At 44.3% G+C, this 22,425-nt stretch overlaps 1 protein-coding gene across 1 annotated transcript in view; it reads left to right on the forward strand.

Annotated features, from left to right (window-relative positions):
- Window positions 1-1,411: 1,411 nt before the first annotated feature.
- TAF1 (TATA-box binding protein associated factor 1) overlaps window positions 1,412-22,425 on the forward strand; it is a 100,904-nt gene continuing 79,890 nt past the window's right edge. The window contains exons 1-15 of the mRNA XM_058441323.1: window positions 1,412-1,644; window positions 2,945-3,059; window positions 3,495-3,611; window positions 9,209-9,328; window positions 11,342-11,583; window positions 11,989-12,207; window positions 12,619-12,837; window positions 13,209-13,416; window positions 16,109-16,285; window positions 16,888-17,015; window positions 17,113-17,220; window positions 17,343-17,516; window positions 18,311-18,484; window positions 19,608-19,712; window positions 21,910-22,110. Of these exons, the coding sequence (XP_058297306.1) occupies window positions 1,465-1,644; window positions 2,945-3,059; window positions 3,495-3,611; window positions 9,209-9,328; window positions 11,342-11,583; window positions 11,989-12,207; window positions 12,619-12,837; window positions 13,209-13,416; window positions 16,109-16,285; window positions 16,888-17,015; window positions 17,113-17,220; window positions 17,343-17,516; window positions 18,311-18,484; window positions 19,608-19,712; window positions 21,910-22,110 (2,487 nt within the window). The 5' untranslated portion in view covers window positions 1,412-1,464. The remainder of the gene's footprint in view (window positions 1,645-2,944; window positions 3,060-3,494; window positions 3,612-9,208; window positions 9,329-11,341; window positions 11,584-11,988; window positions 12,208-12,618; window positions 12,838-13,208; window positions 13,417-16,108; window positions 16,286-16,887; window positions 17,016-17,112; window positions 17,221-17,342; window positions 17,517-18,310; window positions 18,485-19,607; window positions 19,713-21,909; window positions 22,111-22,425) is intronic.

Raw genomic sequence — 22,425 nt, forward strand, 5'->3', positions numbered from 1 at the left:
AAAAAAAAAAAAAAAAAAGAGGAAACGAGAAATTAGAAATTCAGATCATGGAATGTTTTCAAGACAACTTGCCTGGATTCTTCCAAATATTTAGTGTCATGAAAAACAAACAAGAAGGCAGGTGGATTCTGGACTAAAGAATATGACCAAATATAATGCATGAAACGTGAATGGATCCTAGATTGGAAAAAAGGGAGAATGAGGAAGAGTGCTATGATGTGGTATAGAAATTATTTGTCTATATTATCATAATAAATGAAAAAAGCAAGGTGAAAGCCGGGCATGGTGGCTCATGCCTGTAATCCCAGCACTTTGGGAGGCTGAAGCGGGCAGATTGCTTGAGCCGAGTCTGAAACCAGCCTGTGCAACATGACGAAACCCCGTAAAATGTCCCAACTAGGACAACTGGGGAAATTTAAGTGCGGACTCTTCGTTAAATAATATTGACTTACTTCCTAAAGATGTGATAAAGGTACTTTTGTTCCACAGTTAAGATGCTTATTTTTAGGAGTGAAGAACAAGATGCCCGTAAATGGTTTAGAAAAACAAAAATCCTAGCAAAATGTTAACCATTGTGAGTCTAGGTGAGGGGTCAGCTGTTCACTTTACTAAACTTTCACATTTTCCGAAATAAAACGTTGGAGGAACAAATTTTTTTTTGAGGCGGGCTGGAGTGCAGTGGCCCGATCACAGGTCACTGCAGACTCCAACTCCTGGCTCCCACCTCAGACCCCCCCAACAGCTGGGACTACAGGCACTGGCCACCACATCTGGCTAATTTTTTTGATTTTGTGTAGGGATGGAGTCTCGCTTTCTTGTCCAGGCTGGCCTCATACTCGTGGGCTCAAGCGATCCTCCCACCTCGGCCTCTCAAAGTGCTGGAATTACAGGCGTGAGCCACCGCGCCCGGTCAAAAAATCAATTTCTAGGGAAAAATGTAAACTCAAAATAAGTAACCTGCATAGCTGGCGAATGCCTGTAAAATTTACGTCAAGTCTCTCCTTGGGACGGAGCGGTGAAATTGCAGGCAGCACAAAGACCGGCTCTTATCCTTACTTCCGGGTATTGTGGCACAGGAACCCGACGTTGCCTGATCGTAAGCCACGTGACCCGAGCAGCTCCTTCTGATTGGAGGAAGAGCCGCTGCTCTAATTCGGTGCCGTGAGAAAGCTCGCGCGCAGAGCAGTGGGAGCGGGCGGGACTGAATATTTTCTTTGACCAACCACTTTCCACATATCCATCCTCCTGATCCCGTAGCGTCGAATCAAAAGCCGCTAGTAAAGTAGTTACTTCTTTCTCTTAGGATAGCCGGTCTTTCCGGGTTTTTTCCGCTCCCTTCCCCTCTCCCCGCTTCCTCCTCCCCTCCCCTCCCCTCCCCCTCTGTATTCAGCTTCCGGTAGAGGCTGGTAGGGTAAGGGAGTTCAGTAAGTCACTTCTGGGCGACTGTTGTTTTATTTCCGGTCTATGGGACCCGGCTGCGATTTGCTGCTGCGGGCAGCAGCTACCGTCACTGCTGCCGCCATCATGTCAGACACGGATAGCGACGAAGATTCCACTGGAGGCGGCCCATTTTCTTTAGCGGGTTTCCTTTTCGGCAACATCAATGGAGCCGGGCAGCTGGAGGGGGAAAGCGTCTTGGATGATGTGAGGGGGTGGGCGTGGGAGTAGGGCTGGGGGGGTTGCGGCTAAGCAGAGGAAGGAGGTGCAGTGAGGAAAGGAGAGGGTGCTCAGGCAGCGAGAACAGGGCACAGCTAACGCCGGGGAGGAGGATCCCGTCCTCATGGGTGCGGGAGCAACGTGGCGTGGGAGTGATCAGTTCTTGGGGAGGGTGGGCAGAAGAGAGCGAGGCAATCCCGGGGCCAGGGGCGCAAGGAATGGTGGCTTTGGAGCTAGCGCTCTGCCGACCAGACAATAGGACACATGCTCGTTTCGCCTACTGAGATGGCTTCCCACCTGCTTGGAGATTCTTGACACTGCCTGCCCCTCTGACATCGCTGACCTGAGATGGCTCTATAGAGCCAGAGGACTGGACAGGACCTGCCACCCGCTCGTTTGGTTCCGGCCCCAGGCTTAGTACAATGGGGTGTTCCTAGCACCCGGGCAGGCCTCCTGGTCCCAGTGCGCCTTTTAGGTGGTTCTCCCAGCGTCTTCACTGACTTCCGTGAAATAGTGTCCTGAGCCCTAGTGAAACTACCCCGCCTTCACTTAGGCCCGTTTTCTTGAGGAGTGAAGCTGTCGGCCGCTGTAGCCCTTCCTGTGCCGCAGGCGCATGCGAAACAGGGCCTGAAAGAGCCCCGCCTCGCCGCCTCCAATCCCACTGATCTCCCTGCCTCGGCCCTGGTTCCGAGAACGACCGTTCCATTCGTTCAGTCTTTTTTTTTTTTTTTTTTGAGACGGAGTCTCGCTCTGTCGCCCAGGCTGGAGTGCAGTGGCGCGATCTCGGCTCACTGCAAGCTCCGCCTCCCGGGTTCACGCCATTCTCCTGCCTCAGCCTCTCCGAGTAGCTGGGACTACAGGCGCCCGCCACCACGCCCGGCTAATTTTTTTTTGTACTTTTAGTAGAGACGGGGTTTCACTGTGGTCTCGATATCCTGACCTTGTGATCCGCCCGCCTCGGCCTCCCAAAGTGCTGGGATTACAAGCGTGAGCCACCGCGCCCGGCCTCGTTCAGTCTTAGCAGTAGTTATTTGATTGGTTTTCTCTTGTAGTATTATACTTTAAAGTGTGGGCGACGCAGTCGGCTGTGGTGCTTTAATAAAGATCTGATCGATGCGGAGTTTGGTAGATGTATATTACAGTTCTTGAACGTGTTGCTTGTTTTGGCACACTGCACAGTCATTTTTCATGTGGATTTGTGACTTTGTCGTGGACCAGGGAAATAAGCCCTGTGGTGTGGGAGTGGTAGGTTTAGTTATCTTCGACTCTGGTGCTGTCCCTTTTTCAGGAATGTAAGAAGCACTTGGCAGGCTTGGGGGCTTTGGGGCTGGGCAGCCTGATCACTGAACTCACGGCAAATGAAGAATTGACCGGGACTGACGGTGCCTTGGTAAATGATGAAGGTGAAGTCTGGGTTGTGGGGAGTAGGCGGGGGAGGAGGCTAGCCACGTACTATATGGGTACTTTTTTGTGTGTGTAAGACGGAGTTCGCTCTGTCTCCCAGGTTGGAGTGCAGTGGGGCGATCTGGGCAGATTGCAACCTCCGCCACCCGGGTTGAAGCATTTCTCCTGTCTCAGCCTCCTGAGTAGCTGGGACTACAGGCACGCACCACCACGCCCGGCTAATGTTTGTATTTTTAGTAGAGACAGGGTTTCATCATATTGGTCAGACTGGTCTCGAACTCCTGACCTGAGGTGATCCGCCCGCATTGGCCTCCCAAAGTGCTGGGATTACAGGCGTGAGCCACCGCATCCAGCCTGTATGTGTACTTTTAAATGGGAATTATCTGAGGGAGTGAGGGCCACTTACTGTTGCGATTCTCCCTGCTTTTTCATAGGGTGGGTTAGCAGTACAGAAGATGCTGTGGACTATTCAGACATCAACGAGGTGGCAGAAGATGAAAGCCGAAGATACCAGCAGACGATGGGGAGCTTGCAGCCCCTTTGCCACTCAGGTGATTCTTTGGTGTATTGGCTTGAACATTCCAGTGCATTATCCTGCTGTATAGTCCAGTTTGGGCTCTGGTTTCCATACCCGCTGTCTGCCATTGTTTCTACTCTCTATGCCTTTGCTTTGGCTCCTCCTCTCCCTTTGTCAGGTCAGTTCCAAGTAGCTGCCATGTTTTTTTGTGTTCTGGCCAGTCTTAACCGTACTCATGTGGTTATTCCTCATACTGTTCAGTCATGAATTCTTGGTTAATGACAAGTAGCTTTCTTGTCACCTCGTATTTGAATACCTACAGGGTTTGTGAGATACACTTCAAAGTTGGAAACTATGAAACAAATTCAGTTTTTGCCCTTAAGGAATTGATAGTTCAAGAAGGATACAACGTCATACATAAACAATGAACTAAGGCAGGACGTGGTGGCTCACGCCAGCACTTTGGGAGGCCGAGGCGGGCAGATTACTTGAGGTCGGGAGTTTGAGACAGCCTGACCAACATGGAGAAACCCCGTCTACTAAAAATACAAAATTAGCCAGGCGTGGTGGCGCATGACTGTAATCCCAGGTACTCGGGAGGCTGAGGCAGGAGAATTGCTTCAAACCGGCAGGCGGAGGTTGCAGTGAGCCGAGATCGTGTCACTGCACTCCAGCCTGGGCAACAAGAGTGAGACACTCCGTCTCAAAAAAAAAAAAAACCAATAAAAAACAACTTTTTTTTTTTTTTTTTATTCTTTGCACTGCCCTGTTATACCTCTCACTGCTTGACACTCCCCCACCCCACCCCACCCCACCCCACCCGACGGAGTCTGTCTCTGTCACCAAGGCTGGAGTGCAGTGGTGCGATCTCGGCTCACTGCAACTTCCACCTACCGGGTTCAAGTGATTCTCCCACCTCAGCCTCCCCAGTAGCTGGGACTACAGGCGTGCGCTACCACTCCCGGCTAATTTTTTTTGTATTTTTAATAGAGATGAGGTTTCGCCATGTTGGCCAGGCTGGTCTCGAACTCCTGACCTCAGGTAATCCGCCCACCTTTGCCTCCCAAAGTGTTGGGATTACAGGTGTGAGCCACTCCGCCTGGCCTGCTTGAAACTTTTATGTGAAGTTGCTCGTTATTTATTCATCGTCCACCTCTTTGAACTGGATTTCAGGCTGCTGATAAATGTAGATAAAACCTTGGTAAATACTTGAACTTAGTTTTTTCGGGACAGCTTATGGATTTGAGTGCTACTTATATGAAAAGAATTAACTGTACTGCATATACAAAAAGTAACCCATGAAAAATAGAAGATATAAGCCCTGCCTTTAAGGATATTGTTATCTTGTGGGGAAGATGACATGAACAAATGCAGAACAATTATTCATAGTAAGACAAACCACCTGTGAGCTCATGTTTCTGTATATAGAGTGTTACATTTAGTTTTGATGGGCTGCAAGAATAGGTAAGTCAATAGCTGTCATTTTTGAGCAACCTGACTAGAGGGAGATGGTGGCAGTTATTTTCAGTAGAAGTTATAATTTCCAGGTTTGTGTTTGTTGTCTTGACTAGGGATGGTAAGGAAAAGGCTGGGAGTTTCCCTAGGTGAGTTTTATGAGCTAACTTCCTATAAAAGGAGGATGCTACATTTGATAGAATCTCAGTACTCTGGGATGCTCATTTCTAAGTTCTCTTGTCCTCTAGGGGTGCCTTCACCTATACCCTTAGCTTTTTCCTTCCTTGGCATTGGCTCCTTTGCATGGTTTGGCTTACAAGGGTGCTTCTTTGGAATAATTGGAAGTGGGTGTAGATTGCTAATAAAGCTTTCATGGAGGTGAATTTTGAGTAAAATTTTGAAAGTGAGGCAAGGTTTGGTGGAGAAGGAGCAGCACGGGATTTTGGTTTAGAAACATGGCTTGTCTAAAGGTTTGGAGATACTTAGAAATAAGCAAGTAGTTGTGTGGAGGGGGGAGTTAGCCAGTAGGTTTTCTTGAAAGGAGTAGAAAACATGCTGCCAAATAGCAAGAACCAAGGATACAGCAATTTCACAGTACCTTTATGTATGCATTACTTGGGATTTGATGACATAAGGAATTGTAAACCAACATAGACTGTTGAGTGAGAGGCAGGATGGTGTATAATGAAAAGAAAAGGACTTTGGAGTCAAAGTGTCCTAGGCTTAGAGTGTCATAGATTCAAATTCCAACTCCATATTTAGTGTGACCCTGAGCAGGTTGCTGAATCTCTGAGGCTTGGATTTCTCATTTATAATAATCCCCCAGTTTTCTTGTCTGTAGTAAAGGTGATAATAGCAATACTTTTGTGAGAATTTAAGTTCATTATCACATGATGTAAAAGCACATAGTATAATATTATGATAAATGCTCTGTAAATATTAGTTGGCTTTCCTTTTTTTCTGCTTTGCTAGTTTATAGTCTTAGAGGCTTCCCTTTCTGAGGCTTTAGAAGAGTGATACTTGTCGCTCTGGGGTTTTGATTAGTAAAAGAGTGAATGTGACACCAACTTGCAGGCTGTTCTTGCAGGCTAGAGATGTAAAGTTATTAAGGTCCGAGGTAGGGCGACAGTTGTAGAAAATGATACCTAGGGTCAGGCCAGGCGTGGTGACTCACGCCTGTAATCCCAGCACTTTGGGAGGCCAAGGTGGACAGATAACTTGAGGTCAGGAGTTCGAGTCCAGCCTGACCAACATGGTGAAACCCCGTCTGTACTAAAAATGCAGAAATTAGCCGGGTGTGTTGGCACATGTCTGTAATCCCAGCTACTTGGGAGGCTGAGACAGGAGAATCACTTGAACCCAGGAGGCAGAGGTTGCAGTGAGCTGAGATCATGCCACTGCACTCCAGCCTGGGTGACAAGAGCAAAACTCCGCCTCAAAAAAAAAAAAAAGATAGCTAGGGTCAAACTTAGAAGATACTGATAAAGTATTGTAGGACTTGGTTGCCTGTAGTCCCAGCTACTCAGGAGGCTGTGGCGGGAAGATAACTTGAGCCCAGGAGTTGGAGGTTGCAGTGAGCTATGATTGAGCCTCTGTGCTCTAGCCTGGGCAACAGAGCAAGACCCCGTCTCAAAAAAAAAAAAAATAAAATACAGGGCTTGGTGAGTGAGGAATTGTGTTGGAAAGAGTGTAGGCTTTGTTGTTAAACCAGGCTTGAATTCTGATTTTGTCACTTAAAATTCAGTCTCTTCCGTACCTCAGGATAATTCCCGTTTTAAAGTGTTATTGGGAGGATTATACATAAAACAGCTAGAAATGCCTGGCACACAGTGGAAGTTTAACAGTAGGAAGTTGCTATACTTACTTTTTTTTTTTTTTTTGAGACGGAGTCTGGCTCTGTCACCCAGGCTGGAGTGCAGCGGCGCTATCTCAGCTCACTGTAAGCTCCGCCTCCCAGGTTCACGCCATTCTCCGGCCTCAGTCTCCGGAGTAGCTGGGACTATAGGCGCCCGCTACCACGCCGGGCTAATTTTTTATATTTTTAGTAGAGATGGGGTTTCACAGTGTTAGCCAGGGTGGTCTTGATCTCCTGACCTCGTGATCCACCAGCCTTGGCCTCCCAAAGTGCTGGGATTACAGGCATGAGCCACCACACCTGGCCACTTTTTTTTTTTTTTTTTTTTTTTTTTTTTGAGACAGAATCTTACTGTGTCGCCCAGGCTGGAGTGCAGTGGCGCAATCTCGGCTCACTGTAACCTCTGCCTCCCTGGTTCAAGCGTTTCTCCTGCCTCAGCCTCCTGAGTAGCTGGGATACAGGCCTGTGCCACCTCTCCCAGCTAATTTTTTGAATTTTAGTGGAGAGTACGTTTCACCATGTTGCCTAGGCTGGTCTTGAACTCCTGAGCTCAGGCAATCCGCTCGCCTCAGTCTCCCAAAGTGCTGGGATTACAGGTGTGAGCCACCTCACTGGCCCTATACTTACTATTTGTAATGATCAATTGGATAAATGTATATTGGGGGTTACAAGATTGATGAAGGAGACAGTGGACTAAAGTCATAAGCTGGGAAAATGCATATGGATGTGATGTTGATAGGGAATTTAAAAGTGATAAAGGATATTTCAGTGTTTTATAAGGTACAGTTGTTAAATATCTGAGTAGAAAGATTCCTTAGGAAGCAGAAGAGTCGTGGAATTGTAGAGGAGGTAAATTAGGGCCGCATATGTAGATTTGGGTTTAATCTAGGTGAAGGTGATTCTTGAGAAAGGGAATAGGGAATGTATAGGGGAATAAAAGCAGAGTCTTTAGGACGAAGTCTTGAGTGATGCCAATGGTTAAAGGGCAGTGAAAAGAGTAATAAACTGCAGATGATAGATAGAAAAAGTGTGTCATCTCTCATCTGAGAGATGAGAAGAAAGACCAGTCTTATGGGAAACTGACAGAGGGAGAAGATTCCCAAAGTGCTGGGATTACAGGTGCGAGCCACTGTGCCCGGCCCAGTATGAAAATTCTAAAAAAGATATGGTCAGGAAGGGAGCAAAGGTTTCAAGCAGCTCTTGGAAATGCTTTCATATGTTGTATGATTTTTTTTTTTTTTTTTGGAGACAGTTTCACTCTGTCACCCAGGCTGGAGTGCAGTGGCACAATCTTGGCTTACTGCAACCTTCACCTCCCAGTTCAAGTGCTTCTTGTGCCTCAGCCTCCCAAGTAGCTGGGATTACAGGCACATGCCACCACTCCTGGCTAGTTTTTGTATTTTTGACAGAGATGGGGTTTTGTCATGTTGGCCAGGCTGGTCTCCGAACTCCTGACCTCAGGTGATCTGCCTACCTCAGCCTCCCAGAGTGCTGGCGTGAGCCACCATGCCCAGCCATCATATCTTGTATGAGATATTATACATGTTATAGCAGTTGACTTGCACTGTGATGTCATCTCTTTCTGAAGGCTAAAGCTACGTTTCAGATATATATGTAAAATATTTTGAGGCATGGTCTTGCTCTGTCACACGATTACTGCTCATCAAAGCCTTGACCTCCCGGGCTCAAACTGTCCCCCGACCTCAGCCTCCTGAGTAGCTGGTACTACAGGCGTGTGCCACCACGCCTAGCTAATTTTTGTATTTTTTGTAGAGATGGGGTTTCTCCATGTTGTTTAGGCTGGTCTTGAAATTCTGGGCTCAAGTGATCTGCCCATCTTGGCCTCCCAAAGTGCTGGGATTACAGGCGTGAGCCATCATGCCTGGCCCTCACCTTGCTTTTTTCACTTGTGTGTTCTTAAGGGATATGCATAGTGCTTCATGTGGTGCTTTAAATTATTGAGTGGCCCTGTAATCCCAGCACTTTGGGAGGCTGAGGCAGGTGGATCACGAGGTCAGGAGTTCGAGACCAGCCTGACCGACATGAAGAAACCCCGTCTCTACTAAAAATACAAAAATTAGCTGGGCGTGGTGGCACATGCCTGTAATCCCAGCTACTCAGGAGGCTGAGGCAGGAGAATCACTTGAACTCAGGAGGCAGAGGTTGCAGTGAGCCGAGATTGCGCTGCTGCACTCCAGCCTGGGCGACAGAGCGAGACTCTGTCTCAAAAAAAAAAAAAAGAAAATTTGAGTGGCAAGGAAGATTAAGGCGGTTGTATAATATTTTGGATATTGAGGAGATCACATTCTTGGTTTTATTAGATTATGATGAAGATGACTATGATGCTGATTGTGAAGACATTGATTGCAAGTTGATGCCTCCTCCACCTCCACCCCCGGGACCAATGAAGAAAGATAAGGACCAGGATGCTATTACCGGTGGTAAGTAGAGATTGTCTACTTTTGTCTTAGGAGCAAGTTTCCATTCATAAGTCCAGGCTTGTGGCACACACATAAGGGACAAACTTAAGCTTATACGAAAGGATAAAACTTCTAGAAATAATTCATACAATCTCAAATTTTAGTATTAAAGGGAAGTTTTACTTTTAAAACATTTGGCAACAGTATTTTAACATGTGCTCAAGAAATAGTTTAGTCAGTGGTTCTCAAATCTGGCTACCTGTCAGAATCACTTAGAGTCTTTTTTTTGTTTGTTTTTTGTTTTTTTGTTTTTTTTGTTTGTTTTTTTTTTTTTTTGAGAGACGGAGTCTCGCTCTTTCACCCAGGCTGGAGTGCAGTGGCACGATCTCGGCTCACTGCAAGCTCCGCCTCCCGGGTTCACGCCATTCTTCTGCCTCAGCCTCCCGAGTAACTGGGACCACAGGCGCCCGCCACCGCGCCCGGCTAATTTTTTGTATTTTTAGTAGAGACGGGGTTTCACCTTGTTAGCCAGGATGGTCTCGATCTCCTGACCTCGTGATCCGCCCGTCTCGGCCTCCCAAAGTGCTGGGATTACAGGCGTGAGCCACCGCGCCCGGCTCACTTAGAGTCTTTAAAAAAAAAAAAAAAACAAATATGTGACTTTTACCCCTTGAGCCTGATTCAGAAGATCTTGGGTAGAGTCCAGGAATTTAATTTTATTAAATTAATTAAAATTTTTTTGAGAAAGAGTCTTGTTGTGTTGCCCAGGTTGGAGTGCAGTAGCACCATCTTGGCTCACTGCAACCTCCGCCTCCCGGGTTCAAGTGATTCTCGTGCCTCAGCCTCCAGAGTAGGGGCTGGAACTCCTGACCTCAAGTGATCCACTCGCCTTGGCCTTCCAAAGTGCTGGGATTACAGGCGTGAGCCACTGCTGCCTGCCGAACCCAGGAATCTTAAAGAGTTTCTTAAGTAATTTATGATACAATTGATCTGTATACTGGTATTTGGAAACTACTTGTTTAGATGGCTTTATTTTAAATGAAGTGGTTAAATTAGGAAGGTGCCCTGGAATGTTGATAAATAAGATAGTGTCAACTACCAGATATTCAGAGATTTCAAGGCTGGTAGAGTCTTCAGTGTTTATTTTACCTATTCCTATAACAGTAACTGTCCTAGGCTTGAAAACTGGGGAAGAGCAGTGTCTTTGACCTCCTGTATTTTGAGGCTTGTATTAACCTAAATTCTTCCTGTTGGAGTTTTAAGCCATTTCTTTTAACAGTCTGCTAAATGTCAGCTGTTAACTTTGTTTTATAGATCTTATTTATGCCAAAGAACCTTAATGTTGTCCCGTGGGCTTAAAAAAATTCTCCAGCTCATGGGTCTCTGAACTAGGACTGACTGAGTGGTATAAAGTATTACATAATTTTGCTATTGGTCACAACATTGGTTACAATATTGGTTACTTAACAGAAAGTAGGGCCAGGCGTGGTGGCTCACACCTGTAATCCGAGCACTTTGGGAGGTGGAGGCAGATCATTTGAGGTCAGGAGTTCAAGACCAGACTGGCCAAGACGGTGAAACCCCGTCTCTACTAAAAATGCAAAAATTTAGCCAGCCATGGTGGCGCATGACTGTAATCCCAGCTACTCAGGAGGCTGAGGCAGGAGAATCACTTGAACCTGAGAGATAGAGGTTTCAGTGAGCTGAGATCTCACCACTGCACTCCAGCCTGTGCGACAGAGCAAGACTCTGTCTCAAAAAAAAAAAACAAAAAACCAAAAGTAGTAAACATAGTAATAGTGTTTGTTTTCTCATCACAACCCTAGGGTACCAGGTACGTGGTGAGTTGGGGGATGATGGGAGATAACGAGTCAGAATGAGTTTTCTGGGTTGCATACTAGTATTATGATTTGGGTGCTTGCGCCTATATCTCCTGGCATTGAGCCATGTGTATAGCCTAAAGTGGATGTTTGCGGAATTCGAGGAAATATGTTCACAGTTACATGCCAAAAGGGTTTCTCTTCCTTGTTGCAGTGTCTGAAAATGGAGAAGGCATCATCTTGCCCTCCATCATTGCCCCTTCCTCTTTGGCCTCAGAGAAAGTGGACTTCAGTAGTTCCTCTGACTCAGAATCTGAGATGGGACCTCAGGAAGCAACACAGGCAGAATCTGAGGATGGAAAGCTGACCCTTCCATTGGCTGGGATTATGCAGCATGATGCCACCAAGCTGTTGCCAAGTGTCACAGAACTTTTTCCAGAATTTCGACCTGGAAAGGTACATTCTATGGAGAATGCTCAGATTGTAAACCACTGACCTCTTCCAAATAATGAGTTTTGTTGTTAAGATGCTGAGTATGGAATGGGGTTTCATTACTCAGTGACATATTATTGGCTATATAAGAGCTTTTCACACTGTATTAGGTCTTTTTTTTTAAAGTTGTATATATTGATAGTAAATGATTTATGCAGTTCTCGTTGGAAATATCTCTGTTATCTTAAAAGAACTAGTCCAAATTATTAAGGAACGCTTCTTTCTTAGACATTATAAGTCTGAATGCGACACTCCTTTGTTTCTCCCCCACATTTGAATAGATCTCTCAAGGGAGTTTTCAGGCCCAGATGCTGCTGTTTTCCTATCTGACTTTGAGTCTGTGTCATAGTAATGTATTCTGTGTTCTAGGTGTTACGCTTTCTACGTCTTTTTGGACCAGGGAAGAATGTCCCATCTGTTTGGCGGAGTGCTCGGAGAAAGAGGAAGAAGAAGCACCGTGAGCTGATACAGGAAGAGCAGATCCAGGAGGTGGAATGCTCAGTAGAATCAGAAGTCAGCCAGAAGTCTTTGTGGAACTACGACTACGCTCCACCACCACCTCCAGAGCAGTGTCTCTCTGATGATGAAGTAGGCAAAATAGAGACCTGAGATTAAGGCTTATGAGAGGAACAAATGAATTCAATGAATTCTCCCTAGTTTATGTCTAAATTGTAAATAACATCATAGCAGATAGAATTCTGTGCTAATTTTCAATGAGTAATCATGGGTTCAATCTCAGCGGCTGCCCCTTCCCTATTGTAAAAGAAAAATGTTTGGTGGGGTAGGCGGGGATGAGAGGGGTAGATGGTGATATGCTGCTGAATAAGAAGGTTTGATTGATAAGCGGAATGTGCTATGATACATCTCCATTGTTTACATTCTAACTCCAGGTAAATCATCCTCAGTTTCTCTAAGTTCCCCTCCTGACTGTTAACTCTCTATAGCTTTAGGACATCTGGGATCAGGAAATTCTCCCTGCTCTACTTTCTTCTGTTGCAGATCACAATGATGGCTCCTGTGGAGTCCAAATTTTCCCAATCAACTGGAGATATAGATAAAGTGACAGATACCAAACCAAGAGTGGCTGAGTGGCGTTATGGGCCTGCCCGACTGTGGTATGATATGCTGGGTGTCCCTGAAGATGGCAGTGGGTTTGACTATGGCTTCAAACTGAGAAAGACAGAACATGAACCTGTGATAAAATCTAGAATGATAGAGGTGAGCAACACTGGTATGTAAGAAAGGAATCAATGTACTCAGGTCCTATTACTTTTACTAACTTTACTTTTTAATTGGGGAGATACTGGGTGGTAGGGTTTCTTTGGTGGGAGATTGAGGTGTCTCAGCCTTTTATTTGGTATGGTATATCACCCTGGTAGCTAGGTCCTATTCTAAGGATTCTGTTTGTGAAATGAGTGCTGTGCCAGACTAGGAGTGGGAAGAGGCAAATATTCCTCCGTTACCAGGTGGTTGTTTCAAGTAAAGGACCACTTAACAATGTGTCTGATGTATCTCTAATGTGGAATTTGGAGTGGAAACTTTGACCAGTGACCAATCAAGGATGTGTTTTTTCTTCCCTACTTACACAGGAATTTAGGAAACTTGAGGAAAACAATGGCACTGATCTTCTGGCTGATGAAAACTTCCTGATGGTGACACAGCTGCATTGGGAGGATGATATCATCTGGGATGGGGAGGATGTCAAACACAAAGGGACAAAACCTCAGCGTGCAAGCCTGGCAGGCTGGCTTCCTTCTAGCATGACTAGGAATGCGATGGCTTACAATGTTCAGCAAGGTGTGCCTCTGTGCCAGCTACGTCTAGCAGATACTGCCCTTAATCTTAGTCACCATAAGTAGGCTTAGCTGTGATTTTTATTTTTCTTTTGTGAGACAGAGTTTTGCTCTTGTTGCCCAGGATGGAGTGCAATGGTGCAGTCTCGGCTCACCGCAACCTCCACCTCCCGGGTTCAAGCGATTCTCCTGCCTCAGCCTCCGGAGTGGCTGGGATTACAGGCGTGCGCCACCACGCCCGACTAATTTTTGTATTTTTAGTAGAGATGGGGTTTCTCCATGTTGGTCAGGCTGGTCTCGAACTCCCGACCTCAGGTGATCACCCACCTCTGCCTCCCAAAGTGCTGGGATTACAGGTGTGAGCCACCACGCCCGGCTGGCTGTGATGTTCTGAGCTGCCAAGAGATAGTGAAATGTTTAGGATCTGAGGCCTAATTCTAGTCCCTGTAATTTTTATTTTATGCTCAACCTGGAGGGAGATAGTCCATTAATTTTTTGCCCTGTGAAGAAGCTAGGCCAGACTCAGGTTTCTTAAAAACATGTGATAAAGATCTTTTTTTTTTTTTTTTTTTTGAGACAGAGTCTTGCTTGCTCTGTTGCCTGGGCCGGAGTGTAGTGGCGCAGTCTCAGCTCACTACAATCTCTCCGTCCTGGGCTCAGGCGATTCTCCTGCCTCAGCCTCTCGAGTAGCTGGGATTACAGGCATGCGCCACCATGCCCAGCTAATTTTGTATTTTTAGTAGCGATGGGGTTTCTGCATGTTGGTCAGCCTGGTCTCGAACTCCCGACCTTAGGTGATCTACCTGCCTCAGCCTCCCAAAGTGCTGGGATTACAGTCATGGGCCACCATGCCTGCCCTGAAGTTACAGATCTTTCTGAACTGTAACAGTACTTTATAGTATATTTTTGTTTCCCAAGTCCCTTTGTATTTAGAATTCTAGTTTCCTTTTTTTCTCCTTAAATAGGTTTTTTTTTTTTAAGGTACGCCATGATTAATGTAAAAAACTTTGAAAATACAGTATAGTGTTAAAGTCACTGGTAATCTATCTGGAGATTATCAACTGTTAATTTTTGGTGTATTTTCAGTGTTCTGTGTGTGTATGTAGTTGAGCTCATTTCTGTATGTACAGTTTTGCATTCTGTGCTTTTCACTTAATAAATATTTTTCTCTCTTTCATTTTTTATTTTTTATTGTTGAGACAGGGCCTCACTTTGTTGCCCAGACTGGTTTCAAACTCCTAGACTCAAGCAGTCTTCCTGCCTCGGCCTCCCAAAGTGCTGAGATTACAAGCAAGAGCCACCCCACCCAGCCACATAAATATTTTCATGTCATTTAGAGTTCTTTATAAAAATGTTGAATGACATGGGAAACTCATTCATTTTATTTTAATTAAATTATTATTTTTTGTAGAGGTAGAGTCTTGCTATTGTTGGTCAGGCTGGACTCCTGGGATCAGGCGATCCTCCTGCCTCAGCCTCCCGAGTAGCCAAGACTTCAGGTGCACGCCACCACGCCTGGCTTGAGAAACTCATTTTAAATGGAAAGAAAGAAGATACGAAACAACATATATGATATCCTATTAGTGTAAATGAAAAAAAGCAGACTATATAAACATAGAAAGCTGGATTACTTTTATATTTTGGAGGAAAAACAAAATTTTTTCTTTTTTGAGACGAGTCTCTGTCGCCCAGGGTGGAATGCGTTGGCGCGATCTTGGCTCACTGCAACATCTGCCTCCCAGGTTGAAGTGATTCTTGTGCCTCAGCCTCCTGAGTAGCTGGGGTTATATAGGTGTGCACCACTGTGCCCAGCTAATTTTTGTATTTTTAGTAGAGAAGGGGTTTCACCAGGTTGGCCAGGCTGGTCTTGAACTCCTGACCTCAAGTGATCTGCCTGCCTTGGCCTCCCAAAATGCTGGGATTATAGGCATGAGCCACCACACCCGGATACAAAAATGTCTGATTTTTAAAACCTAAGAAATAGGTTTTTTCCCTTCCATTCTGCCCACTGTATGGGTTGTGTATTATTACGAATGTTTCATAATTTACCGATACGTGTTGCATTTGTTAATACAATTTATTACCATTTATTTTTAGCATACTTTACCATATTAATTATTATTGTAATTTAGCCAATTCCTTAAACATTTAGGCTATTTAAATTTCAGCTATTATAAACAGTATTGCAATGGACATTTTTGACTGCAACATTATTTTATTTTTATTTATTTATTTTTTGAGACAATTTCACTCTTGTCCAGGCTGGAGTGCAATGGCACGATCTCAGCTCACTGCAATCTCTGCCTCCTGGGCTCAGGTGATTCTCCTACCTTAGCCTCCCGAATAGCTGAGATTACAGGCATGTGCCACCACACCCAGCTAATTTTTGTATTTTTTGTAAAGATGGGGTTTCTCCATGTTGGTCAGGTTGGTCTTGAACTCCTGACCTGAAGTGATCAACCTGCCTCGGCCTCCCAAAATGCTGTGATTACAGGTGTGAGCCACTGCGCCCAGCCTGCAACATTATTTTAAAGTGAGAAATAACACTGTGTAGGTTCCTTTTCAGTGGACACATGAGTAACTCCACTAAACTCACTCTACTAACATGAGTAACTCTTTTTATCTTTGCCAGAATCTTGATTGAAAGGGGCATAAATGTTTTCTCTGTTACTGTTTCCTCCTTGCACTTTGACTAGGTTTTGCAGCCACTCTTGATGATGACAAACCTTGGTACTCCATTTTTCCCATTGACAATGAGGATCTGGTGTATGGACGCTGGGAGGACAATATCATTTGGGATGCTCAGGCCATGCCCCGGCTGTTGGAACCTCCTGTTTTGACACTTGATCCCAATGATGAGAACCTCATTTTGGGTATATTACTGGCAGAGGCCAGTGTTCCTTCTCCTTTGACAACTTGCTGTTAATGTCAACGGGCAGGAGGAAATCAGAAGGGTTGGAGATGATTAGGACTAGAAACTTCTAGGTAGTGGCTTCAGAGAGCGAAGTTTTGGCTGTTAGTTTATATTATTTGTGTATATGCTTAGGGAACACTCACGTAGGAATGTTGGAAAGTTGCAACTTTGAGATGTCAAGAGCATAGTTTGTTCCATTAGTGAATCATGGACTGGAAACTTCTAGGTAGCAGTTTGAGAGAGCAAAGTTGTGGCTGTTTTTATGATTTGTGTATTCCCTAGGGAAAACTCACGTAGGACTGTCGGAAAGTACCTTTGAGATGTCAAGCGTGTAGTTCAGTTAGTGAATCGTACTAGAAGTGATTTGGGATGGGATGAAAAGATACAGCTGTAGTTCAGTTAGTAAATCATGGACTAGAAGTTATCTGGGGTGGGATGAAAGGTCTAGTTAAGAACTTCATTGGAACATCCATCACCTTAAAGAAGAAAACCGTATACTTGTCTGTAGGAAAGGTGACTCTTCAGGGAGAGCAACTCAAGTGATTTTTGTTTTATTCTCAGAAATTCCTGATGAGAAGGAAGAGGCCACCTCTAACTCCCCCTCCAAGGAGAGTAAGAAGGAATCGTCTCTGAAGAAGAGCCGAATTCTCTTAGGGAAAACAGGAGTCATCAAGGAGGAACCACAGCAGGTGTGTGAAGAAAAAAGGGGCTTGGTGTTTAGAAGAACAAAGAAAGGTAATAGAGAAGGATAGTCTGACCAAGATTTGTTTGATTATCTATCATTAGAACATGTCTCAGCCAGAAGTGAAAGATCCATGGAATCTCTCCAATGATGAGTATTATTATCCCAAGCAACAGGGTCTTCGAGGTACCTTTGGAGGGAATATTATCCAGGTACAAATAGTGTCTTTTCTGTGGTAGAGGAGAACCCCATGGCTTTGTTCTGACGGAGGATATGGGAAAATCTTGCTTAGGATGGAATTAGCTAATTTTAACCCTTCTATTTCCTGTTTTAGCATTCAATTCCTGCTGTGGAATTACGGCAGCCCTTCTTTCCCACCCACATGGGGCCCATCAAACTCCGGCAGTTCCATCGCCCACCTCTGAAAAAGTACTCATTTGGTGCACTCTCTCAGCCAGGTCCCCACTCAGTCCAACCTTTGCTAAAGCACATCAAAAAAAAGGCCAAGGTATAACTGAATTCTGGTTAGAAAACAGCTATAAAGGATATTGGGGTATAAATTAAGGGAATGTACCAGGTATTAGATTGTATCAGGGAACTGGTTATTTTCTCAGATGTGATAGAATGTTATTTTGGTTATTTAGGAGAATGTCTTTATTCTTAGGTGATGCATGTGAAAATATTTAAAGGTGAGGTGTCAGAATGACTGCATCTTTCAAAAACTCCAGCAAAGTCTATAGAAAGATAAAGGTTTTAAAAAATGGCAAAATATAAACAGCGACGTGGGATAATAAATGTTCATAGTACAGTCGTCCTTAGGTATCTTTGGGAGATTCGTTCTGGGACCTTCTCTGGATACCAAAATCTTTAGATGTTCCAGTTTTGGTAAAATAGCATAATATTTGCACATAACCTATGCACATCCTCTCATATAGTTTAAATCACCTCTAGATTACTTATAATACCTACTCCAATGTAAATGCTATGTGAATAGTTGTTACACTGTTATTGTTGAGGGAATAATGACAAGAAAAGTCTGTACCTGTTCAGCACAGATGCACTTGTATTTTCTGAATATTTTCTATCTGTGGTTGGTTGAAATCACAGATGCAGAACCCATACATGGATATGGAGGGCTGACTGTACCATTCTTTGAACTTTATAGTATGTTTGAAAATTTTCATTACGAAATTGAAAAATAGGTAAAATCTTTTTGGTGTGTTTGTCTCAGATTGAAAAACGTCATTGTGTGTAGTAGTTGTCCTGTCAGGAGCTAGATGGTATTTTCTTTGTTCTGGACAGATGAGAGAACAAGAGAGGCAAGCTTCAGGTGGTGGAGAGATGTTTTTTATGCGCACACCTCAGGACCTCACAGGCAAAGATGGAGATCTTATTCTTGCAGAATATAGTGAGGAAAATGGACCCTTAATGATGCAGGTTGGCATGGCAACCAAGATAAAGAACTATTATAAACGGGTGAGTCTCTGCTCAGAAAATTTTTTTTCCATACATAATTCTGCTTATGCTTCCATAAACTTTTATGTACAAACTTTTTGTTATTAACATAGCTGCAGTGAGACAAACTGCAAACTTACATACAAAGTTTTTGTTATTAACGTAGCTGTAGTTAGAGATCTACTGGTAATCTGTGAACATATACCATAAATTTCTTGGGAGAAAGGAGTGGTACCTTTTTTTGTAGTTATAACATGTTGAGCATCTCAAATCTCAAAATTCGAAATCAAAATCCAAAACTTTTTTTTTTTTTTGAGACTGAATCTTGCTCTTTTGCCAGGCTGGAGTGCAGTGGCATGATCTCCACTCACTGCAACCTCTACCTCCCGGGTTCAGGCAATTCTCCTGCCTCAGCCTCCTGAGTAGCTGGGACTACAGGCGTGTGCCACCACACTCAGCTAATTTTTGTATTTTTAATAGAGACAGGGTTTCACCATGTTGGCCAGGATGGTCTCGATCTCTTAACCTCGTGATCTGCCCATCTTGGCCTTCCAAAGTGCTGAGATACAGGTGTGAGCCACCATGCCCGGCCAATCCTAAACTTTTTGAGCACTATCATGATACTCAAATGCTCATTGGAGCATTTTGGATTTCCAGATTTGGGATGCCCAACTGGTAAGTATAATGCAACTATTCCAAAATCCAAAACACTTGGTCACAAGCATTTTGGATGAGGGATACTCAACCTGTATTAGTAAAGTGCTATGCTCATATTTTGTAGGATTATTTTTTTTTTTTTTTTTTTTTTTTTTGAGACGGAGTCTCGCTCTTTCACCCAGGCTGGAGTGCAGTGGCGCGATCTCGGCTCACTGCAGGCTCTGCCCCCCCGGGGTTCACGCCATTCTCCTGCCTCAGCCTCCCGAGTAGCTGGGACTACAGGGGCCCGCCACTTCGCCCGGCTAATTTTTTGTATTTTTAGTAGAGACGGGGTTTCACCGTGTTAGCCAGGATGGTCTCGATCTCCTGACCTCGTGATCCGCCCGCCTCGGCCTCCCAAAGTGCTGGGATTACAGGCGTGAGCCACCGCGCCCGGCCAGGATTATTGATATATTCTAAATAACTGGGTCTTCTGTGTTCCTTATAGAAACCTGGAAAAGATCCTGGAGCACCAGATTGTAAATATGGGGAAACTGTTTACTGCCATACATCTCCTTTCCTGGGCTCTCTCCATCCTGGCCAATTGCTGCAAGTGAGGAATTCTTTCCTGTTTTTACTGTTAACTAAGGAAATTAATAAATGAGGAACCAGTCAGCTCAGAAAGAACTATTATAATTCTAGTTGATTGAGATGCTTTAATTTTAAGTACAAAGAAATTAAGTATAATCCAAAAATGTTTTAAAGAAATCTTTTTCTTAAAACTGGCTGTGAATTGTGTTATTCTTAGGCTAAATGTAAAATAGGTTTTTAAAAATCACCCTGGTAAGCTCAGTAACATCTGGGAAGCATAAGGAAGTCAACCTAGGATGAATTTACTATAATTTATGAATGTTTAATTTTTGTGTATAAAATTGATAACATTTTGATCACATTAGCTGTGGTTATTGTGAATATGGAACCACACCTGAACTGTGCCATCTACAGTCCCCAGCCATAGTGAAATGCTTTTTTTTTCCTCCTTTGTTCTAATGGGTGTAAAGAGGCTCTCTTGTAACAGCTTTTATATATTCAAGGGGGGAAGTATGATGGTCCACAAATGATGTGGAAAATCTCTAGCACCCTCCCATCTTGTTTTTTTTCTCCATTTCATTTCTCTTGGCAATCTTAACCATTTGTCCTACTCTTATACCTAGTTTATTCTATTGTTGGTATTGTTTATTCTCCTAAAGCATCTGCAAAGCTCAGTTTTTTTCTTTATCCTTTACATTCATAGTCTATTGCCAACCAGATGTTTAGTATCATCTTTGTATTGTTCTTCTCCTTTCCCTGGAACTTTCTGTTGAGGTTTTCTACCAATTCAGCCTCTTCTTTTGTGGCTACTTTTGTAGTCTCTTAAAGATCTTTTTCTGGCCGATCGTGGTGGCTCACGCCTGTAATCCCAGCACTTTGGGAGGCCTAGATGGGCGAATCACCTGAGGTCAGGAATTTGAGACCAGTCTGACCAACATGGAGAAACTCTGCCTCTACTCAAAATGCAAAATGAGCCGGGCGTGGTGGCACATGCCTGTAATCCCAGCTACTCGGGAGGCTGAGGCAGGAGAATCACTTGAACCTGGGAGGTGGAGGTTGCAGTGAGCCGAGATCGTGCCATTGCACTCCAGCCTGGGCAACAAGAGTGAAACTCCATCTCAAAAAAAAAAAAAAAAAGATATTTTTCTGTATTCTTCTGCAATTCTTTTTCTGCCTATATTTCACATTTAGAATTTTCTTTCCACACTCCGTGACGGTCTTCCCTCTTTCTGTCTACTCTTCTGATTTTCGGGGAAGGCTTTCCTTAGACTCAGGCTTCTTGTGGCAGTTGATCCCTATCTTGCCTCTACTTAAACTAGCTCAAATATTTCTGTTCAGCTGTCCTCTGTCCTACTGTCTTGTGTTTTCCTTTTTTTTTTCCAGCCTAATCTGTCTAGCACTCTTTCTACCTCATTGGTTGTTTTATGATTTATTTGTTTGGAGACAGGGTCTGGCTCTGTGACCCAGGCTGGAGTGCAGTGGCACAATCTTGGCTCACTGCAACTTCTGCCTCCTGGGCTCAAGCCATCCTCCTACCTCAGCCTCCCAAGTAGATGGGACAACAGGCGCACGCTACCACATCCAGCTAATTATTGTATTTTCTGTAGAGATGGGGTTTTGTCATGTTGCCGAGGCTGGTCTTGAACTCCTGAGGTCAAGTGGTCTACCTGCCTCGGCCTCCCAAAGTGCTGAGATTACAGGCATGAGCCACTGTTCCCGGCGTTGTTTTATTTTTTAATTAGTTTACTAATTTATTCAACAAATGTTGCTCTCACGCGTTGTGTGTCGGGCTACCCCGGGGTCTAGGGTAGTAGTATAGTACTTGGTACATTATGAAGTGATTTTCATATGTAATCTTCGTAGCAGTCCTGTGAGGTATAGGCATTTTTAAGTATCTCTGTTTTGTAGATGAGGAAAACTAAACTTAGACACGTTAAATAGCTTAAATAGACATGTTAAATCATATAGGTAATGGCAGAGCTAGCATCATCTGAATTCACATCCTGTATTTTCTCCCCTACTGACTCTGAAAGATAGTGGATGAAAAATTGTTTAGTCACATTTGATAATCCATATTTTTAACTTATTTGTATTACTGGATAGACCTTAGATGGCGTAATTAAGATGGAGAGCAATAAGCCTGGTTTTTCTTTCTCAGCAGTTGACTGAATTTCCTAGGGCTACTCTGTATATAATTTTTGTGTTTTTACTTTTGTTAGGCATTTGAGAACAACCTTTTTCGTGCTCCAATTTATCTTCATAAGATGCCAGAAACTGATTTCTTGATCATTCGGACAAGACAGGGTTACTATATTCGGGAATTAGTGGATATTTTTGTGGTTGGCCAGCAGTGTCCCTTGTTTGAAGTTCCTGGGCCTAACTCCAAAAGGGCCAATACGCATATTCGAGACTTTCTACAGGTAAGAATGGGAGGATAGGGAGGGGGTTGGGTTGTATATAGAAAGGGTATGTTGGTGCCGGGCGTGGTGGCTCATGGCTGTAATCCCAGCACTTTGGGAGGCCGAGGCGAATGGATCACTTGAGGTCAGGAGTTCGAGATCAGCCTGACCATCATGGTGAAACCCTGTCTCTACTAAAAATACAAAAATTAGCTGGGCATGGTGGCTCATGCCTGTAATCCCAGCACTTTGGGAGGCCGAGGTGGGCGGATCAGCTGAGGTTGGGAGTTTGAGACCAGCCTGACCAACATGGAGAAACCCCGTCTCTACTAAAAA

Source organism: Hylobates moloch, unplaced genomic scaffold (assembly GCF_009828535.3).
Source record: "Hylobates moloch isolate HMO894 unplaced genomic scaffold, HMol_V3 SCAFFOLD_7, whole genome shotgun sequence".
NCBI classification, from domain to species: Eukaryota; Metazoa; Chordata; class Mammalia; order Primates; family Hylobatidae; genus Hylobates; species Hylobates moloch.